The following is a 21,671-nucleotide window of genomic DNA, read 5'->3' as shown; positions in this document are numbered from 1 at the left end:
ATAGGAGAATCTGGTTTCAGACATTTGTCTTTGATGGGAATTTCCCTTACAAAATGATACTGATCGTGTGTGGAGATAGCCAGCCAGCCTGTGCTTCTCGTGCAGTTTGCCACAGTGTCCTGCGTCGGTTCACATCAGGGGTGATGGAGAGTGAAGTCATACTTGTTATTAGTTCACTGCCATCCCTAGGATTCTTTCTGCAGGGAAGACTAAGACTGTCCGTTTCCATCACTGATGTCATTGAGTTAATGCCTGGTCAGTTTCCTGAACGATAGCTCAGAATCTTAGGAGAACTGAGTGAGGCGGCTGATGAATTGTGTGAAGAGACCACCTTGAAACCACAAGTGCCCTTTCCTTTCTCATATTCCACTCTTGAAGCCCAATGTGGTAAAAACAACAATTTTTCAGGGGCCTGCCTACCTGTACATTTCTGAGATGTCATTATCTTCATGAGCTAAAACCACTTCCTAATAAGGTGATCAAATGGATTGGTATGTGTCCTAATTTTTATCTGCTGAACCCATAGAATGGTTGAGGCCAATACAATCTACGGTCAAGTAGATTGGAGTCCTTGTCAAGTGAAATAACTAGTGTCCTTTGGATGGAAATAATTTTTTATGTGTGAGCTTACTGGAAATCCAGGAGGAAAGGGAAATAAGAATAAGTATACAGATAGTAATTTTTTTTTTCTAACTGGACATTTGTGCAATTTTGACTTGTAGAAGATTACAGTAGCAGAATGCATCGAGACCCAGAGTAAAGCCATGACAATGCTCACCATCGAACAGTTATCCTACCTGCTCAAGTTTGCCATTCAGAAAATGAAGCAGCCAGGGGTAAGAAGCAAGTTCCTCTTGGTGTGTGCGTAAATGGAAATAGTGAGTTTGGGTTTGTTCGGTTAACATTCTTGTTCTGTGTGGCCTTAGCTTGGTGGACACTTTTGGCCTTTGGGCCTGCTTATGTGCCTGAATTCAAATATCTGTAAATTAAACATGTGGTACGATGATATTCATTCAGTTAATTCTCGATAGTGAGCATTCTGTGTCCTCAGGGAGATTAATTGGGAAATGATACAGAGTAGGAAGTTAAGGAGGGAATTAAGATTCTAGTTGGCTGTAAAGTGAAATCTCATAGCCCATTGGGTAAGAGGGAGTTTTGTGCTTCCTTTCCACGGGAGTTAGTAAAATCCATTTCATAGGGAAAGCTGAGTACAACCCAGTTTATTTATGATCAAGGTCTGATGATGGAACCGTAAGTAAAACTCAACCAATGAGAGTCCCATAAAAGGTGAGAATTTGGTTAGTTCCTTCCCATTTTGAAATGGGATTTAACCTGTGCCCCTTAAGGAAAATCTGCACATAAAAGCAGGCCCACCACATTCAACTATACTAAACAGTGTTTCTCTCCAAAAAGTCTCAGCCTTATCAGAGCCATGGTGCTTTTAGTTTTTTGTGACAGCGTTCAGGTGGATGGCAGTAAGATACCTTGTTTTAAAAAACAATGTGTTATGCCAACATAATCAACTTGGTATGCCATTTTTCTACAGATCAATTTAAGGAAATTTGAGGATGCAGTTCTCCTTTTTTGATTTGCACAGAGGCATCCATATGGACCAGTGGTGATCCTTTGTGAAACTGCAGAGTTTACTTTTCTAAGTCAAATGAATACATAGAAATGCAGACTCTCAGGGCATTTAGTAGCCAGTGTGGTTTAATTTCTTGGAAAAGAAAAAAATAAGCTTTAGTTTTGAGATTATAGTCTGAAATATGAGACCATGAAAATTCAGGGCATGAGCATGCCAGTTGGGTGTTGCTAAATCAGAAAGCTACTTGTCTCTTTAACAAAATCTCCATTAATGGAAGCAAAAGTGTATAAGATAGCCTCAGTTTGGTAAAACACAAACTTTGTTTTAAACTGTAGAGTCATTTTTATGTTGAGTGACAAGGAATTAACTTCCTGCTTTTCATAGGCTAAATTGTATCTGCTGGGGACTATTTATAGAAAGAATAGATTTATGTGGACTGGCCAACACTGTAGAATTATAACCCAAAAAGAAAAATTGGAGATGGTGTTCATTTGTCACATAAATTGTATGATAGAAAATCAAGGCAGAAAGTTGCTGATTTTTGTTGAAGCATCTTTTTAACTTCAATTGCTGCATTTTCATTGTGGATAAAACGTTACCCATGACTGCATACAGTAACCTTTGCAGATGCTCTGTTTGGGTATACTTTGTTTAATGAAATCTTTGAGTTTTTTTTTTTTTTGGTAACACCGTCCATCAGCGAACTTGGGCCTGGCATTTTGAGCAGATTCAAGTAGAGCTTAAGGAAATGGATCAGGACGAAAGCTTTTATGCAGTACCTGTGTTGAGGGTAATTTGGCTTCTCAGAGGAGCAAAATCTCACTCTCTAAATTTTCCCCCTATGTACACAGTATGTGTTGGCATTTAGGGGAACTAGACTTCATGTGTGTTCTCTAGGTGTAGCCAACTTTAAGCCTCTGTCAGTTTTGACTATGGGCATTTGCTGTCGATAGATAAGCCATATTCAGAGATATGGTCTAAGGTAACCGATCATGTGTTGTTCTTGTCAGTCTTAAATAAGAGGGCAGAACCTATATGTATTGAAAACAAAACAAACAAAACCAGAACACTCCCCACGATTATTGATAACCAGGCAGAATTAGCAGGTGAACCCAAATTTGGAGCTCACCAAGGTCATTCTTTGTGGGAACCTTTAGAACTATTGTCTGATAAGTTGTCTCCATCTTTAAAGTACTTTGTTGGTATTAATGCTTTGTCCTGCATAGTAGTGATGGGTTTGGCTTGTGTTTGTGCATCTTTTCTTTCTTTTATAGACAGATGCATTCCAGAAGCCTGTTCCATTGGAACAGCATCCTGACTATGCGGAATACATCTTCCATCCTATGGATCTTTGTACATTGGAAAAGGTTGGCTTAAGTGAGATAACCTCGCTGTTGTAGCCTGCATTTGTCAAGATGACTGAAGCCCTCCCTCCCTCACTTCCTGTGCCCCAGCTCAAGTTAAATGGTTTCTCTGTCTTCTGAACCATTTTTATTTGGATGAAAGGCTCTTGATCCATTAACTTCTGTAACATTCTTCCAAGGACTGCAATGGAGTTTTAAAATCCACAAATTAGATATTAATTCTGCTGGTGTCCACAATAATCATAGTTTCTAAGAATTAGTGATTTGATTGATTTGAGCCTCACCTACTTTTCACTTCCTTTTTGGAGGTGCTAATGAGAGCAGCAGGAAGAGAAAATTAAGTGTGGGAAACCTCCAGATTAGCGGTAAATGTGTAGCTTCTTAGAACTTGACTTATTCTAGTAATAAAGCTATTTCTTTAATGCCTGAGGGTGTTTTTAAAAGTTTTAGGCTAAATTTCCTTGCTGAAAATTACACTTGTAACACTTGAGATTGTGCATGTCAGCCTAGTGCTGAGTTTTAAATTGTTGGCATCAAAATATGGGTAAAGAAAAGAATGGATAAGGGGAGAACACTATTTCATACTGTCTGCACTGGTGACCCTCAAACAATATATCAAACCTGCTTTGGAAAATTGTACACACACTCAGGATATTAGAAAAAGAAGGCATTCAAAAAAGATAGGGTTGGAATCCTCGCTTCGTAATTTAATAGCATTGAAACTTCAGATAAGTTCCTTAACATTACCGTACCTTGGTTTCCCTGTCTGTAAAATGATGATGATAATATTTATAGTCATATAAATATTGAGTTTTCAATCATAAGGCTTATGTGAGACTTACAACTAATAATAAATGCATAAATATATAAAATATCCTGGTTCATTGGAAGGGGCTGTTTGATTAATGACAGCTGCTATAAGGTGAGAAAATTCAGGTTAGTGTGATGAATTCAGTGAATGCATTTTTATAGAGTTATAGATCTCAAATATAATAGCATCTTGGGAAATGAGTAAAAGCATTAATTAATTTGGCAAATGACTGCTAAGAAAATTATGTGGGGACGCAGGTGTTACTGGCTGTGGCTCATATAGACTCACTAGTGATTATGCTCTGTGGCTTTCCTCCCCAGAATGCTAAAAAGAAAATGTATGGCTGCACAGAAGCCTTCTTGGCTGATGCAAAATGGATTTTGCACAACTGCATCATTTATAATGGGGGTGAGTGGCTTAGACGACTCCTATAAAAGAGAGTATGCTATGTGTGTTGTGCATTCTCCACCTTTCATAAAAAATCAAGCTCTCTTTTCATGCATCAGGTCCAGTAGCTGACGGATAATCCTTGTGTATAGATTGCTAATATGTGTGAAGGAGAGTAGTCACTATGTACATTTTAAGATATGAGCTGACATCTAAAGTGGCTCATGGGTATATGATGCTGCTTACCTGTCTTTTTTAGAAGCCCTATTTTAATGGAGGAATAATTACGTACAATAGCTTACGTTTTACATGAATTTGACAAAAGTATAAGCATCTGTGTAACTACAACCCCAAATAAGGTCTAGAACACTATTTCACCCTATCAAATTCCCACTTGCCCCTTCTCACTAAATTCATCCTTTTAAAGGAACTACTGTTCTCCTTTCTATCACTATTGATCAGTTTTATGTATTCTAGAATTTCATGTAAATGGAGTCAGATCGTACTCTTTTGTGTCTGGCTACTTTCACACGGTGTAGCATTTTTGGGATTCATCCATGTTGTGTGTATCAGTGGTTCCTTTCTTTTTATTGTTGAGTGTTTTTCATTGTAGCAATGTACAATTTATCTATGCCCTTTGTTGATGTTGATGGGTATTTGGGTTGTTTACAGCTTTTGGCTGTTAGGAGTAAAGCCACTGTGAACACAGGTTTTCATTTCTCCTGCGTAAATACCTAGGAGTGGTTATCGGTGGCTTGTTGAGTAGGTTTATAATTGTATTTTGCCAAACTTGTGCAAAGTGGTTGTATTATTTTGCATTCCTTCTAGTAGGGGGTATGAGACAGTCTTAGTTGCTCTACCTCCTTGACTAACACTGGGTGTTAATCTGTCTTTTCAATTTTAGCTGTTCTTGAAAGTATGTAATACTATGTCATGGTGGTTTTAATTTGCCTTTATTTAATAACTTACAGTATTGGGTGTCTTTTCATGTGCTTATCAGTCATTTGTATATTCTTTTTGGTAAAATAATAACATCTTTTGCTCATTTCAAAAACTGGGTTGTTTGTTTTTTAATTACCGAGTTTTAGGAGTTTTTGATGTTCTGGATAGAGAGTTGTCAGCTGTGTTTTCAAGGATTGAGCCTTCTGGACAGAATGGAGGAGGATTTCCATTAAATATGGAACCTTTCTCAGTGCCCTACCTTTCTCACAATCCTCTCTGTCTACCTTCTGGCCAGGTAGATCTTTCAGTGTCCTGTCCTGTCCTGTCGTATTCCTCTCCTCCTGCTGGAATGTTTTTCTCCTCTTTGCTTTGATGCCATCTCCTTGTCTTTCAGTGCCAGCCACACTGTCCTCTGAGGAGCCTTCCTCATTACCCAGACCATACTAGGTGCTCTTGATAGGGGCTATCCCAGTACCTGTGCTTCCCCCTGGTAGCATTTATCACACTTTCTGGATGGTGCTGTCTTTATTTGAGTTCTTTACCAGGCTGTAAGCTCTCTAAGAACAGATGCTACGTCTTACTCCTGTGAATCCCTGGACCTAGCATAGTCTGTTAGCTAATGTTTAAGGGAAGGTGTATATAAATGGATGGATGTCTGTTTAAAGCACATGGTTTGCATTCATTAACTCCGTAGCAGAACCAGAAGCACAAGGAGGGGCCGAAGAGAGGCATTAGGTATTGAAAATTTGTGGGAAGATTATAAACTGAAATATACAGAAAGGCCAATAAGATCATATAAACAAGTGACTGAGGTTAGGGGCCAGAAAAAAGCAGCATGAGCCAGGATGGCTGTTGGCCCTGGAGAGAACTAGGGACTGAAGAACGGGAGCTCCTACCTGGTCTGGAGGGGTCACCCCTGGACACTCCACAGGTTTTCTGGGTACAGTGTTAGAAGATCTTCTGAGTTTTCAAGCCAAGGCACAAATTTAGGTGTTGTGTGTGTGTGTATGTGAGATCTTTTTGCCAACACTGATGATTTCTGAAAACACTATAATGTTCAAAGAAACTGGATTTTTGACCATCTTGTCTTCTGGTTTATTGCAAAGGTGAGGGATTTAGAGCAAGATCTGGGGCTAGATCCTCAATTCATTGGCCGAGTGGTTTCATATGAGCACTGACTGGCTCCTGAGCCTTAGCTTACCTGTTAACGAAATGGGAACATTCATAGGTGCTTCCTAACATGGCTTCTTGAGGTGTTAGTGAGAAAATGTATTTCGAAGCACCAGGTGCACTAAAGGTACTCAGTTACCTGGTTTCTTTGCCCTGCGCCCTTCATGAGTTGGTGTTTGGAACAATGGGCAGAATAAGGCTCCTTCCAACTAATTTGAGCCTTTTGAATGTACAAGCATCTTTCAAATATTAATCTATGAGCTGTAAGAAACTCACAGATTGCTCAGGCTCGGAGACAATGATATCATTGTCAATGTTCATGGGAGAAATCACATAATTCGAACTGTTATGAGAAACCAGAAAACCTTTGGGTTTTTAGCCTTTAAAAGCTTAGTCCTAGGGGAAGGCAAGTTAGAAGGTTACTAGTAAAAGACTAATCCTAAAGCCAGGTGTTAAGCATTTCCATTTGAACTAATCCTATTTTCTTATTCCCTTAGGAAATCACAAATTGACACAAATAGCGAAAGTAGTCATCAAAATCTGTGAACATGAGGTATGTGTCCCCCACTGTCCTGTTGTGAATGTGCCCACACTGAGGGCTGGTGCGGCGGAAGGTTCCATCTGCAGAATCTCCCAGCAGGCCAGCTATGGTGACTGGGACATGGGCTGAGGCACAGACTCAGATCCCCCAGTGCGATCGGTAAAAACAGTGGCACCTCACTGTGATTTTGGTTTGTGTTTCTGTGATGACAAGTGATGGACTGTTTTTGATACATTCATTGGCAATTGGAGTTTATTGCGTGGGTGAGCTGTCCAGATAGTTCCCCCTTGGAGGAGATACATTTGTTTCCTTGAATTTGGGGGCAAAACACTAGGCTTTTAATTGGGGGATTGCCTGAGGTGAAATTTATTGAAGCCAGATATTCTGGGACATCTGAATATACCTGTTGGTAACACACTGCTGCCAGGGCTGCCCTAGACCTGATGTTACCACTTTGTTCTGCCCTTATGTCTGGAATAATAGCCCAGAAGTAGGGTGGGTAGAAGGGGGATGTATATTCCACCATCCATCCATTCATTCATTTATCCATTGACCTGTTAAGCTAGTCAATTATAATAATTATAAGTTACAATTATAAAATTAGTATTAATTGAGCACCTGCTGCTTATCTGGAGCCGTGCATGATAGAGGAAATAAAGAGGACTGTATCATGTTAATGGGAAGATAATAGCAACTAACGCCAGTGGTGAAATGTGGGCTTTAGAAGTGTGTGTGTCCAACCCTGGTCCTGCCACTCTACTGCAGTGAGACCTTTCCTTGGGCAGGTTACTTGACATCTTGGAGCCTCATTTCCACCCTCTGTTAAATGAATAACAACAGTGCTACTTCAGAGGGGTTGTGAGGAATAATTGAATTACTATCTACAGAGCACTTCACAGTGATACCGGCATACTCTGAATGTCTGATAAATGTGAGCTAATGTACTGATTGAAATACTTACATTTATCTCATGTGACTTTTATAATAATCCTCTTTGGTAGGTACTGCTCTCCTCCATTCTGTAGATGAGGAACGGAGGCTCAGACAAGATAAGCAATTTTTCCTAGCGTTACAGAGCTAGTAAAGGAATGGAGTCTGAATTGAGATCCAGGAAGGGAGCTCCTGGGGCCCTTGGTTCTGTGGCGTGATGTCACTGTAGGGGAATGAATGTGTTTTTTTAAGGGGGAGAGGGACAAAGAGTTACAGAATTTTCAGATTGTTGTCCGTGGAAATAAAATAGGGCAACGTGACATGGACTGACTGCTCTGGATGGTGTGGTTAGAGATGTACAGAAACTGAGCATGGCAAGTGGAGGCCAGAGTGGCTGGCAGGGATTGGGGGAGCTGCGGCCAGGTCACACCTGGCCTTGAAGGAACTGATTAGGGGGTTAGACTTCATTGTTAGTTTCTCAGCCTTGGCACTACTGCCATTTGAAGCTGGACAGTTCTTTGTTGAGGGACTGTCCTGCATTCTGAGATTCCAGTGGCATCTGTCACGCCTCCCTGCTCCCTCTTGTGATGACCAACAGTGTCTCCAGACATTGCCAAGTGTTCCTGGAGGGGTTAAACTGTCCGGATAGAGGACCACAGGTGAAAGGAGGGACAAGATGAGATTTAAGTTTATAGATGTCTGTGTGGAGAGTAAACCACAGAAGCTGGGAGACATGGTTCAGATAGAGAGAGGACGGGGCTTGGAATAGGCGGAAGCTCTGGGTTGGAGAGCCTTGGTTGAATCCACCTCTAAGGTGCTCCCCACTGTAGGACTCAACTGAGCGATTGTCTGCCAGTATCATAATGAAGTACTTGAGGCCTCTAGATGTAGGGCCCCTGGGATGACACAATCTAATATATTTTTGCTTTTCAGATGAATGAAATCGAAGTATGTCCAGAATGTTACCTAGCTGCTTGCCAAAAACGAGATAACTGGTTTTGTGAGCCTTGTGTAAGTTGGGTTTCCTTTCCTTACTTTGTTTTCTGAACTCTGTGTGCCTTCGGTGACCACCTAAGATAGCTGTGTCCGGGTGGCTCACTCAACAAAACTTTGGATGAAGTTGTAAAATAAGTCTTTAGTGATGAAATCACTGCAGAGTGAAAGTAATCCAGGTTGGATAAACCTCTTTTCCTGGAAATTCGCCAGAGGAACTGTCATGAGTTGGTGGATTTATTGTCCTGGGCAGACTGTAGGATGCAGAATTCAAGGAGCCCATTAGAGAAGGAGGGGCCACACCAAAAGTATTGCAGCTAATGGGGTGACTGTTAAATGAGTGTATTACTTACAAATGTATTTAAGAGCTTTGGAAATACCTCCCTGTACTAACTTTATGGGCTCTCCACATGGTGGAGATTGGAGGAGAAAAACCCCCCTTGATTTTCCCATGAATATGCCTTTTTCAGAGTTGTGTTCTACAGGGAGAAGTACATTTTTGGGGTGGACTGAGGGGTGGTCAAGTACTTGGAGGCAAGATTGGACAAGTCAAGTTGAGAATCAAAATGTAGTTTTACCTCTGTCTGCCTTTGGAGATTAATACCTGAATAGATAAGGCTCTGGGTAGCCTTCAGTAAAGAGTAAGGCTGGTTAATACTGCCTCCTATTACATGGTAGGTAGGTGCAATGCACATTTAATCTTCCAGCTTGACAGAAGGTGTAAGGATCACCGTCCCTGTGTTGCACAGAAAGGCGGGAGCTCTTGCTCACAGCGATAGGAGCATAGCCAGGATTCCAACCGAGTTTCGTCAGCACTCATTCTTTTAAGCTTTACTACTTAACCGCGTTCCACCTTCACCCAGACTTACCGGTCATGCCACCCCTTCTAGGGAACACCACTTGGGGAGACTGCTTGAACCTGTTCTTTTAACCATGTAACCGTTGCGGCCTGTATCACCTCTGTGTTGCTTTATCTTCCTGCTAAGCTTTATGTGCATATCTCGCTGTCCGATAGGTACAAACTCTTGGATTTTGTTTTTCTTTTCCTAGAGCAATCCACATCCTTTGGTCTGGGCAAAACTGAAGGGGTTTCCATTCTGGCCTGCAAAAGCCCTGCGGGATAAAGATGGGCAGGTTGATGCCCGTTTCTTTGGACAACATGACAGGTGGGCGTTAGTTAAAGCTTTAACTGAATCTTCGATGCTGTCATTGATTACAAGAAGGGGCGGAGGTATGGCTGTCATTTTGTTTGTGGTTGTGATGCCAACCAGTGACTTTGCAGTTCAAGACTATTGTTCTGTGCTGTGTTAAGCCTTCGTATGTGGGCTTCGGTTTTTACAGGTAGGTTAGAAAAGATTCTTGCTTTCATGGTTTTGTTGATGAAACCAGCACCGGAATAGGTTCCTTGTCTATTTTAAGGGCTGCTGTTCTTTCTTTGATTTTTCTGGAGTAAATTAAACCACTGCGCAAATGGCTTTTCAGAAGAATGCTTTCAAGGATCAGAAGTATTTCCCTAGATCACCAGTAAATGAATCTCCTATCATTGTGCTGGGTAGTTCCCTTTTCTCTGAAGCTAACATGGGAAATTATAAGGGGGTGGTGTTTTGACAGGTGTGAGCCCTCCCTCCCAGCCTCTCGGCCCTCCCCTTTCCCTCGCCCACATGGAAGTGCATTATTCCAGCTATTAGCGGTCGCCTTTAGAGTACAGCCCCGTGTGCTTGAGAACAACAGGTAGATGAAGATGAGCAGTGGTTGATATCTTTTAGCAAGTTGTGTTATGATTAAATGAGGCAAAAACCCTTTTGAAGCCCTACCAAGCAGTTTGAAAAAGTGTGAGTGTGTAGGGGGGAGAATATTTAAAATACAAATTCTAAAAATTAGACACACCCACAAGATATACAGGAAATACAGTTTATAATTTTAAACACCAGAATCTGAGCTAGTGCTCTCTCTGTTAAATTTTGCTTGTCATCTTGCAAAAAAAAAGTGAATTCTAAAGTAATCTGTAAAATCATTTACTAGTAATCCCAGCAGTTAATTGTCAGGAGGTAAAATGGAAATTAGCTGAGATGATCCTGGGTTTGATAGGAAGTATGCTCATTTGATTCTGTTGTGTTTTGCTGGAAATCTCTCAGAAATCCATTTATTCATTCATTCATTCAAAGAAATGTGTCTGGCGCTTGCCGTGGGCCGGACTGAGTCCTGGATGCTGGGGATACAAGAGTGAGGAGGCAGACACTGTCTATCCCCGTCCAAAGGCCGACATCCTGGTGGGGAAGACAGATAATACACAAGTAAACAGACAGGCGGGGCAATCTCAGACCAGGAGATAATGGCAGGGGCCAAGTAAAGATCCAGGCAGAGGGACCAGAGAGTGTAGAGAGAGCAGGCCTGGTATGTCAGGAAAAGCCAAGAGCACAATGTGCTTTGAACAAGATGAAGGAAATAACAGGGTGAAGGTGGTTAAGAGATGGGATCAAGGGGGTGGTCGGGCCCGGCTCACACTGGCTGTGGTCAGAAGTTTGGCTTTTATTTGAAAAGTAGAGGAATTAGTGGCAGGCTGTACATCTTTCTGCCCCTTCATTAAAGCCTGGCAGGTGTTGGCCGTCGTGATGATTTGGGATTCTTATTCTGTATTATGACACAGTGTGGCTGTCCTTAGGATACACGTGGGTGGAGAAGAAACTGCTTGCTCCCATGCACCAAACTTTCCCAGACTCAACAGTCTCTGATGATGCTTTCTCAGTGGGGCCCACCCTGCACGGCCTCTTAGCTGCTGTCAGACAGCCACAGAAGGTGGCTGAGGGGCGTGAACTTTGTGAGCCTTGTTTCCAGAGGCCATTTGCCCCCAACTTGCTGATGTAGGTTGGCTCTCGTGAAAGCTGGGCCCCATTGTTTGTGGAAGACAGCAGCACCTGTCTGAGGCCCGTGAGGTTTTCCTAACCCCCCCTAAGCTGTTGGGCTCATTTGGGGTGAGGGAGGGTATTGGGGAGTTGGTAAGGGCCTCCATAGTGGTACAGGAACCATGCAGCATTCTCGGAATGTTTCAGTCAGCTGTGGACAAGCAGTCACTCTTGGCTGTGCTGTGAAGCCAGAGAGCCCCTTCCTCCCAGGGTGCTCTTAGGGGTGGGGCTGGTTTGCCGGCAGCCTTTCTTGGGCCAGACCCAGGAACGTGCCACAGAGAGTAAAGGGGGACTGATGAGGTATGACACACTGTCCCTTTCTCAGGGAACTCACTTTGCGGTCGTGGAGCCAACACGTAAGCCTGGACACTTATAAGCAAAACAGGCCAGAGAGTGTATGAGAAATATCACAAATCGTCATATGTTCATTGTCAAGCTTATAAACCAGAGAGAGCTTGGAGAGGCTCTTGCACAAATCAAGGCATGTTCTGAAGAGTCTCACCATGTGCTTTTAGTCCTTCAGAAGATTTTGCTTTTTTTTGACTTTGCTTAATAGACAAACACACACAATATTACATAAAAATACAGAAAATATTTTATTAAATGCCCACAGAGTTAAAAAAAAGAAATAGCTGGCATTAATTGCCTACCATGCAGCAGGCATTGTTTTAAGTGCTTTTTGCAGAGGCTGCTTTTATCCCCATTTTACTGATAAGAAAACTGAGGATCAGAGCTAGGAAGTAGTTCAGCTGAATGACTCTGTGACCTCTCATTACATTACCCCCCAGAGATTTTATATTGTGTAGCAAACCTAATTTCCCTCTAAATGTTTCCTGGGCTTGCTTTAAGCAAGGAAAAGAAACACTTTCCCGAAATTACTTGCCAAGTAACTTAATTGAAAGCACTTGAGAACCTGGGAGGGAACAGTCAAGGCCCTGGTAGTGGACAGAAGTGCTGGGGAAATGCAGTCACAGTGACCAACAGGTCACCTCTGGTGGTGCCTGGATTGGCATAGGTACGTTCTTTTGATTTTCTGGTCAGCCCTCCGGGTAGGGGTTCATCCTCCACTTTACCAGTGACGAGCTGACACTGGCTTAGGGACGGGGAGTCCTTTGTCCAAGGACAGCCTGGGGATCCTGACTGCTCCTCTTTGCTGTCCTGTCTGGTCTGGACTCCTGCCCGCCCAGTTGTAACACGTGCAGACTCTCACCCTGAGGGTGTTTGGCCCCTGCTCTGCCCTCGCTCACCTGGCTGCAGGTGTGGTTCCTCAGATGTCTGCAGAATGACAGCCGGGAGTTGGAATGGCTGAGAAGCTGGTAAGTTCCAGTACTCTGAGAGAGCACTGAGTGGGGTGTTTTGGGGGTGTTCAGCTTTAGTTCGTGTCATAAGCTAGGAGCACCACAAGTTGCAGCCAGCCAGCCTGTGCCCTGAATTCTGCCCCCTGCACATGCTTTATTTCTCCTGGGCTGCTTTTTCTTAAAAATTTGGAATGTTAAACATAGAATGCTGTTAAATTTTGGGTAAGATGTAATATAGGAAGTCTGTATCTTCTGCTTCTCTTTAAAATGTTGGAAGATTTGGGTTAAATTCCTACGTGGGTCCTTCCGATAGTCCCCAGGTAGGCGGTGCCTGCGTCAGACTGGCTGTGGGGTGTCTGTCTCCCCATGGTCTGCTTGGCTCCGTGTGGCTTCAGTTGATGGTCTGAAATCCCAGCCGCCTCCTTGATTCCCACCAGATTCTCAGCTGTAATCTGGATTGAGGCTAGGGAATCAGGTGTCACGAAGTTACCTCCCACCTACCTGTTCCCCTGCGGCCTTGGCCTCCACCTGGAGTAGGGCAGTTGTGTTCCTGTCTCCTGCCTGCAGTCACTTGCCTCGATAATTCCAGAAAAGCAGCTCTGTTCTCATGAAATTTCTGCAGAGCGCACTGAGATGTGGGATACTGAAGGTCGGAGGAGAACCGGCCTGGAATGGCATGGGAAGGACACATACCCAAAGGCTAAAGGGCTATTCTTGGGTTATTTCCCACATGAATTATCTTCACATTCAAAACCAAGTATCTCCTTTTAGGGTTATAATTTTCCAACGTTTCCTTCTAGTCCCATGTAGAATCCTGATTTTGAAAGAAAAGCAAGTTCTTTGTGTCTCAGTGCAGAAGAGAGAGATGTGGAGCAATTATCCTTTCCGAGGGGTTGCTGAGGATGCACTGACTTTCACTTTCTATCATCGCAAAGCCAAAAGGGATTTATTATTTTTTAACGGCATAAAAATGACTAAATCTATTTAGCCTTTTACTATTTTAGCTAAATTTGTTGTTCATGTCCTGTCCTTAGGATAGAACGTGTCTGTTGAGTGTTAATGGTTGATCATTTACTAGCCATTCAAACCAAGTCATTAAAAAAAATAAAAAAGGAATACCTGTTAAGAATCTTGGCAAACATACTATGCTAATTTGGTTTGCATTAAGAAAAAGACAATTCTGGAAATCTCAAATGTCCTCTGACAGATGAATGGATAAAGAATATGTGGTATGTACATACAGTGAAATACAATCCAGTCTTAAAATATTTGTGACAGCATTGTTGAACCTTGAGGACATTATGCTAAGTGAAATAAGCCAGTAGCAGAAAGACAAATAATGCACACATGGTTCCTCTTGTATGAGCTACCTAAAATAGTCAAATTCATTGAATCAAAGAGTGGAATGGTGATTGCTGGGGGTGCTGGGGTGAGGGGAAAATGGGGAGTTACTAATGAGTAGGCACGAAGGTTCAATTATAAACAAGGTGTGCTCTAGAGGTTGGCTGTACAACCTTGTACCTGTGGTCAGCAATACTGTATTACACACTGAAACATTGGTTTCAAGGGTAGAGTTCGTGTTAAGTTTACTTAGCCCAATAAAATAAATTTTTAGAGAACTTACAAAAGAAAAAATCGTGGAAAAGACTCAAATTGACTTTAACACTCCCTCTTTTGCACTTGTAGGGCCTGGGTTCCAATAAATAATTGCTACCTCATGTCTAAAGAAATTCCTTTTTCTGTGAAAAAGACTAAGAGCATCTTCAACAGTGCAATGCAAGAGATGGAGGTTTACGTGGAGAACATCCGGCGGAAGTTCGGAGTTTTTAATTACTCTCCGTTCAGGACACCTTACACGCCCAATAGCCAGTACCAGATGCTGCTCGATCCCGCCAACCCCAGTGCTGGCGCCGCCAAGGTAGACAAACAGGAGAAGGTCAAGCTCAACTTTGACATGACGGCATCCCCCAAGATTCTGATGAGCAAGCCCATGCTGAGCGGGGGCTCGGGCCGCAGGATCTCCTTGTCGGATATGCCGCGCTCCCCCATGAGTACGAACTCTTCGGTGCACACGGGCTCCGACGTGGAGCAGGATGCCGAGAAGAAGGCCACGTCGAGCCACTTCAGTGCCAGTGAGGAGTCCATGGACTTCCTGGACAAGAGCACAGGTCAGCCCCGGGTGGGAGAGGAGGGAGGAGGCCCCGGGACACCACGGGGTTTCCATCATGCCATACCTGTCGGGCCTCACCCGGCCAGTGGTCACAGGGTCAAAGGGAGCTGTGGGGGTTTCCCTCCAGCGGGGCAAATTCGACATTTTAAATGAATAACCCAACAGATCCTTGGTGTGAGGGACCAAACGATGAGAAAATTGGTCCCCAGAGGCCAGCTGGGAGGTCATTCCTAGAACTGGGCAGAGATGGCCAGAAATCTTTCAGAGTTCAGTTTAAATGCCTCTTAGATTATTCACAACTTCGTGCAATAGTTTTTTTTTTCTCTTCCAAGAATTTTATTTTCATTGAAACATTTTTCTGTTAAAACCATACATCCGTATTAATGCTCAAATATTAGGTAAACAGTAATATGCTCCCCAGAATAGTCCCACTCCTCGGAGGTCCCCCTCGTTCAACAGCTAGTTGTATTGCACGTAAGAGACGTGGTTGAGGATGAGGAGAGGATGCTGCTGCTCACCAGCTTTGGGGCTTTAGCAAGATGCTTAACCTCCCCTGTACCGGAGTTTCCTCACCCGCGCCAGGACAGCACAACTGGACCTGCCTCAGAGGTTCTTGTAAGGTTGAAGTGACTTAATCTGCACACAAAGGGTGTAGGGCAGGGTCTGAAATACTGTGGTGAAGGTGGTGGCTTCTCTGTTACTGCTTAGGATGGTTGCTAGTCGAAATGCCTGCAGGGATTCTGAGAGGTGATGTAAATGAGGGGTGCTGGCTGAGTGTAAGAAAAGGGATACTGACTTAAATTGAATTCTTGAATTCTTTCTACCCAAACCTAATTGGCTTGCATTTGAAATGCTTAAGAACCTTATTACTTCCACAGGAAAATGGGTTTACTCTCATTTTTCTCGAAACATGGCCCGTCCCTGTTTGCTCTTCGTTGTTCTGCCTTTGAGAGACGTGGGCACAGAGAAGCGCCCACTTGGTGATAAAGCTTCGGTGATGAGTCAAGAGGCAGCCAGTTGGCAGACTCTGGGCTGGGGAGACTGTTGAGGGGCAGGGACTGGTAAACCCCGGGGCACGGGCCCCAGCCCAGGGGCTGCAGCCCATGGTTGCCATGCAGGAATGTGGACTCAACAGTTTTCAGATCATAATATTCTTTCAGAGAAATGGGAAATCTACGTTTTTATGTAAAATCTCCCAGTTATTAAATGTCAACTCAGAATGTCTTAGAATGTTTTCCAGAATGAATACAACATATCTAAAGGTTGGACCATCACTTTTAGACTTCTGTTCAAAGGGTTAACCTTGGATAGCCTTTCAGATGGACCCCTTCCTCCGTCCCCTCTCCTTCCTTCTCCCTCCTCCTTCCCTTCCTTTGCAAAAGAACACTTTAAAGAGCAGGTACCAATTCTTCAGGAGACCACAGGCGTTCCCAGAAGATAAAATGATGGGGACTTGGGTCAATTTTGAACTCAAAAGAATTCCACCCATTTTGACTCTTACTGTTCCCAGTTTCTGGTTTGTTATTAGCTCTTCCAAATACGGCGATGGGTGGTGTAGAGAGAGTTAAGTACCAGGGGCTTCCATTTCTTCAGAATAAAGGCTGCATGCAGTCTGTCTCCAGTCCCACCAGGACCAGTGGGCTTAGGTACAGTTAAAGAGTTTAGAGCTCTGTTCACATGTAACTTGTGTTGACCAGGTTTCAGGGAGAACTTCCCTTTTGCCCCTTAGTTTCGGACCACTCCTTGAAAGCGAACTTGTATTCCATGATATAAGTCCATTTAAGCCAAGTTAACAAAGCTAGCATATAATCACAGCTTGTTAGTTCCCGTAGAGAACACACTTCAGATAAAGTTTTAACCGGCAGCGATCCTGTGAATCACTGTTGACTGAACTTTGATTGCCATCATCTTTGCTGTGTTCTCAAAGCATCTATTTTATTATATTCTTAAACATTGAATCTGCAACTTAGCTTCATCATAAGCTAAATAAAATCTATAAATTCATGTTTGTAAATTACTTGCATTTTTTCCTAATGTACATGAAATTAATACATAATTTTAAAATAAAACATGTTGGCCTGTGAACCAAATATGGTACAATCCTTCCTGGACCATATTTCAGGAAACATAGTTTATAGAAATGTGAGAACATGTATAATGTGTTTAATTAAGCAGCTCTCTTCCCTGGGACAGACAGAGGTCAAAAATGACATTTGAATGACGTTAGAGTTCCTGGCAACACTCCTCACCATTTCCTTTTAAAATTTGAGTGACTTTTAAAGCAGTAAGTTAGTAGATTCTCCCATTTCAGTAGACTTTAAAGTCCCTTTCCCAAGATACATAATCCCCTTGCCGTTATGTGCTTGGGTCATCTTGCTAATTATGAGTTACCTTGCTGATGAGTAATACAGTAAGAGAAGATGATGTTCAATATTATTTTAATTTTACAAATTGTCCCCTTTCAAGAGCCAGATAGTAAATATCTCAGGCTTTTTGGCTCTCTGTTAACAATTATGCAACTTTTAACACTGTCGTTACTAAACAGCCATAGGCAGTATGTGGCTGTGACAGTGAAATGTGAATTTCATTATAATTGTATATTTCATGAACTATGAATCTTTGATTTTTTAAATTTTCCCAACTATTAAAACATGGTAAATATAATACTTTCTGAGTTTGAAGGCCAATATAAGTACAGGTGATGTACTAGATTTGACCCGTGGGTCAGTTTGCCAGCCTCTATAGACCAAGTAGACCAAGAGAGTCAGAAGAAACTCTGAGTTAAGTCTCCCCATTTTGCAGAAGGCAAGTTGAGGTCCCTGTGGAGCGTGTATCGACTTTCTCCGCCAGAGCCTGAATCTAGACCCTTTTTCTTTTCACTGCACCCTAGTGCCCTCTGCTGTTAGCAGTGATAATAGCAGTTAGTAGAAAAAGTGGAATATTGAATGAAATTTCCCACAATCAGCAAGTGTATAATTGAGATCAGACTGTGATTATACAGAATTGTGTAAAAAAAAAAGATTGTCGTAGGATAGAAAAGTCATACTAGTTCAGCAATAATTTTGTAGCCAGCAACATAAAACCACACATCGAAATAAAAAGTTATTAAATAAAAGTTCTACGAGAGTTTAGAAGCTTTCCTTTTGTTTGGGGGTGGGGGGCATTGGGGAGCTCAGAATCATGCGTCTCTAATCCTTAGACCTAGATTTAGCTTTCTAAGAATGACTTTGCTCAGCCAGAGGCCTTTCACTCAGGGTGGCCTGGATTCCTCTCGTCTTAATGGTCAGAGTAGATTGTGTTCTCAGTGATTTTTCTGCTTCCCCCCTTTATCTAGAGCTCCTGGCCAGAAACAGTGCCTTTGCCAATATTTGCTTGTGGGATCCTGATCTAAGTCGTTAATATGTATTAGGGAAAGAGTCCTAGGTCCTGGTTTTTCCCACATTCTGATCTCCTTTGGGTCTTACCGCTCTACTGTGGCTTACTGTTTAGGGAGAAGTAAAAACATTTTCATATATTCCTTACGTATTGTGAAATCAAATATATATTTATCATGAAATAATTGTTTATAAAAACTGAAGTCACAGATCCTCCTGTTTCCCACAGTCAGCCCTTAGATACTGTTTCCAGGACTTTTTCTATGTTGGTTTATAAGTCATGTTAGTAAGTTGAAAACTCATATCCTTCCAGGGATCAGGCAGGTCTGGAAATGAGCAAGGCTGGGAAGTGGTGCAGGGACCAGGGTGAGCTAAATCGGAAACACATTCTTCTCATGACCAATTTTGTATGTGCTTCAGTGTGTAACACTTCCCCAAACTGCCTACTCTTCCAATACAGGATGCGTTATAGCATTTCCATTCTTGTATTTATTTTAAAAAAGCTGCTTCTAACCCACTAGAAGGTCATACCTGGACCTGTCAAAATGCTGAGCTGGCACGCTTTTTCTGAAGGGCTCTGGGGGAGCCTTTTCCTTTTGTGGGGTCTAGCTGAGAGGAAATGTAGGCTCTGGTGCCAGATTTCTTCTGATTATTCAAAAGAAGCCTCAAATGTTTTTGAAAATGTGAACTATCCCAGTGTTTACATATTGGCTCAAATTATATCTGAATACTGCATCAGATGCATCTGTGAACTACTTGGTTCGTGGATCACTTGTTTGCAGTGTCTGTTGTGGACTGTTGAGAGTATTTATTTTTTAACTTGTGTTTGAATACTCTCCATGTTAGTCAATAACCTTTTAAAGCAGCATTTCTGTCTTGTCAGAGACCGTGTAGTGCTGCTGTGCTGAGGAGTTACCTATGCATGCCTCCAGGAGTTATGAAAGACGCAGCCCTTTGAACATAGAGGTTGTTTCCAAGGTTTTATAATTAGAGGAAATCTAATAGGAATCATTAACTCCTCCACTCCCACCCCACCCAGAGTGCTAGGGTGTGTGGGAGGGAAGGAGCATTTTTCCTAATTTAATTCTAGGACTCATGTTTCCTGCCGTCAGAATGGTACTTAACACAGGCTTGGGTTTTGTAAATGTAGATAATAAATGATCTGTTTAAGCCTACTTGTGACTGGTACATCGAAGTATAAAATCTGATTAAATTATTTGTGACTTCAAAGGCAATTAGTTCTTCCTTTGGGCAAGATATATGGCTTTATAAAAGATCAGCATCCATTTCAAAGCTTAATTGAAACGAGCATTTCCAAATGCCTTTCTGCTTTTGAAAATGTCTAGCATGATTTAAAACAGGGTTTCTCCGTCTCGACACTATTGACATTTTGTGCTTGGTGATTCTCTGTTGTGGGGGGCTGTCCTGTGAACTGTGGGACGTTTAGCAGCATCCCTGGTCTCTACCTTGCTAGCTGCCGGTAGCATACTCTTGCCCACAATTATGACAGCCAAAGGTGTCTACATGTTTTGTCATGTGTCCCCTGGAAGCATAGTCACCCTCCAGTCCCCGTTGAGAATCCCTGATTTGCTGTACCATGCTTTTGAATTTGAGCACTGACAACAAAATTCTGATTGTGTAATATTCATGTTTGAAGTTCTTTAGTATTTACATTTCATTTTGTGTCATTTTTCCAATGAATAGAAAATATTCCTTCCAATTTAATATTGTGGACAAAGTTTGCACAGAATTCTACCCTAGGAGGTGACAGCAGTTGAGACACCCATGTTCCTTCAGGTTTTTAAAATGTGTGTAATCACACTAATAATCATCATCCTAATTTTTTTGTGTTAGAATGGGATTGGAATAAGACTTCCCCTCCTTTCAACTTGGCAGTGTTGCTTTGACAGCTTTATAAAAGGATTGGCATCCTTTCTGTGCTAGTCCACATAACACTACTTTTCAGGAGTAGAGAGATGGTACCTGAAGACGAAGATGGCGGGGCATGTGAATGACTGCAGTCCCGGAAACATTTCTTGGGGAAGAAACCTGGTTAGATGAAGTGATATAAATGCAAATGTTTTAAATGGATACATTGATTTGTTTTTTTAGTGTAAACTCTATGTATCTGTCTTTGCCGACTTGCTAAGCCCCAGTGCTGTACACACGTTGGCCAGCCTATAATTTCACATGCAGTGCGAGAGAAGTTTCCAAGAGTACGTTCATTAAACTTGACTGGAGTCATAAAATTACAGAATTCCTCTCCCTTCATTTTTCATTTTTCTGTTAACAAATATATTTTTGCACCTGTTTTAAAGACCTCCTTGCCCCCCACCCCCCACAAAACCACAGTGAAAGTATTTTGAAAAGGGCAAAACAGCCCTTGATCTAAATGCCTCAAATGGGCCTTTTTTTTAAAAATGGTGGAAGTACTATATGCATATGGTTAAAATGACAACAGAACAAAAAACCCAGCAATATTTAGGCAGTATAGAAGGATGAAAAATAAAAAGGAAAGTTTTTTGCCCCCACATCCTGAGCTGTAGTTCAGGCAAAGGGCAGGATCTGAAGGATCTGAAGGATCTCTGGGATCTCTGGGAGGCTCTAGTTGGCCCATCTGAACACTTCGTTAAATGGTTTGGTTTCCATCCTTGCTTCCCCCCCACCCACCATTGGATGAGGCCTAGGGGAGGAGGTAGTTTTAAGGTATTTTTAAAAGACTTGGGCATAGTGGCTACTCTCTATCCTCCTGTAAAAGTTTGAAGCCCAATTAGGAAGGAGATAATTTACCAACGACTCCCTCCCTCCATCTGGTGCTGAGTTTGGCCCCATTCAGAATTACAGACCTTTGAAACGGGAAGCCGGAGAGCTCCCAAGGGGTCACATTGGCCTCTGGCAGGTGCAGTAACTGTGTGAGCCGGCTCCTGCGTCTCCCACAAACGGATGACATGCCATTTGTAAGCCTGGCTCTGGTCTCCGCATCTGGACCGTGGTGGGGGCCAGTTTAGTCGCTATTTATTTTAAGATTTACACCCGTGAATGGGCCAAACCAATTTCAGTGGCAGCTTAGCCGATTTGTCTTAGAGCTTTGTGTTGAATAGAATGATCGGGAGGCCTTCCTTCTTCGAAGTCCCTTTTAACAGTTTAACATTGGGTTCAAGCCCTTTGCTTGAAATAAATGGCCAGCTCTTCCCGCCCTGCCC

The 21,671-nt window shown here is 42.5% G+C and overlaps 1 protein-coding gene across 23 annotated transcripts in view; it reads left to right on the top strand.

Annotated features, from left to right (window-relative positions):
- Positions 1–21,671, top strand: part of ZMYND8 (zinc finger MYND-type containing 8) — a 105,892-nt gene that overhangs the window by 42,799 nt on the left and 41,422 nt on the right. For all 23 annotated transcript variants that reach the window (XM_036902074.2, XM_036902076.2, XM_057503067.1 and 20 more), the window contains 7 exons: positions 723–836; positions 2,860–2,952; positions 4,081–4,168; positions 6,757–6,812; positions 8,664–8,741; positions 9,774–9,889; positions 14,611–15,092. In XM_036902074.2, the coding sequence (XP_036757969.2) occupies positions 723–836; positions 2,860–2,952; positions 4,081–4,168; positions 6,757–6,812; positions 8,664–8,741; positions 9,774–9,889; positions 14,611–15,092 (1,027 nt within the window). The remainder of the gene's footprint in view (positions 1–722; positions 837–2,859; positions 2,953–4,080; positions 4,169–6,756; positions 6,813–8,663; positions 8,742–9,773; positions 9,890–14,610; positions 15,093–21,671) is intronic.

Source organism: Manis pentadactyla, chromosome 5 (assembly GCF_030020395.1).
Source record: "Manis pentadactyla isolate mManPen7 chromosome 5, mManPen7.hap1, whole genome shotgun sequence".
NCBI lineage: Eukaryota > Metazoa > Chordata > Mammalia > Pholidota > Manidae > Manis > Manis pentadactyla.
Note: the sequence above shows the minus strand (reverse complement) of the source record. Positions and strands in the feature narration are given on the sequence as shown.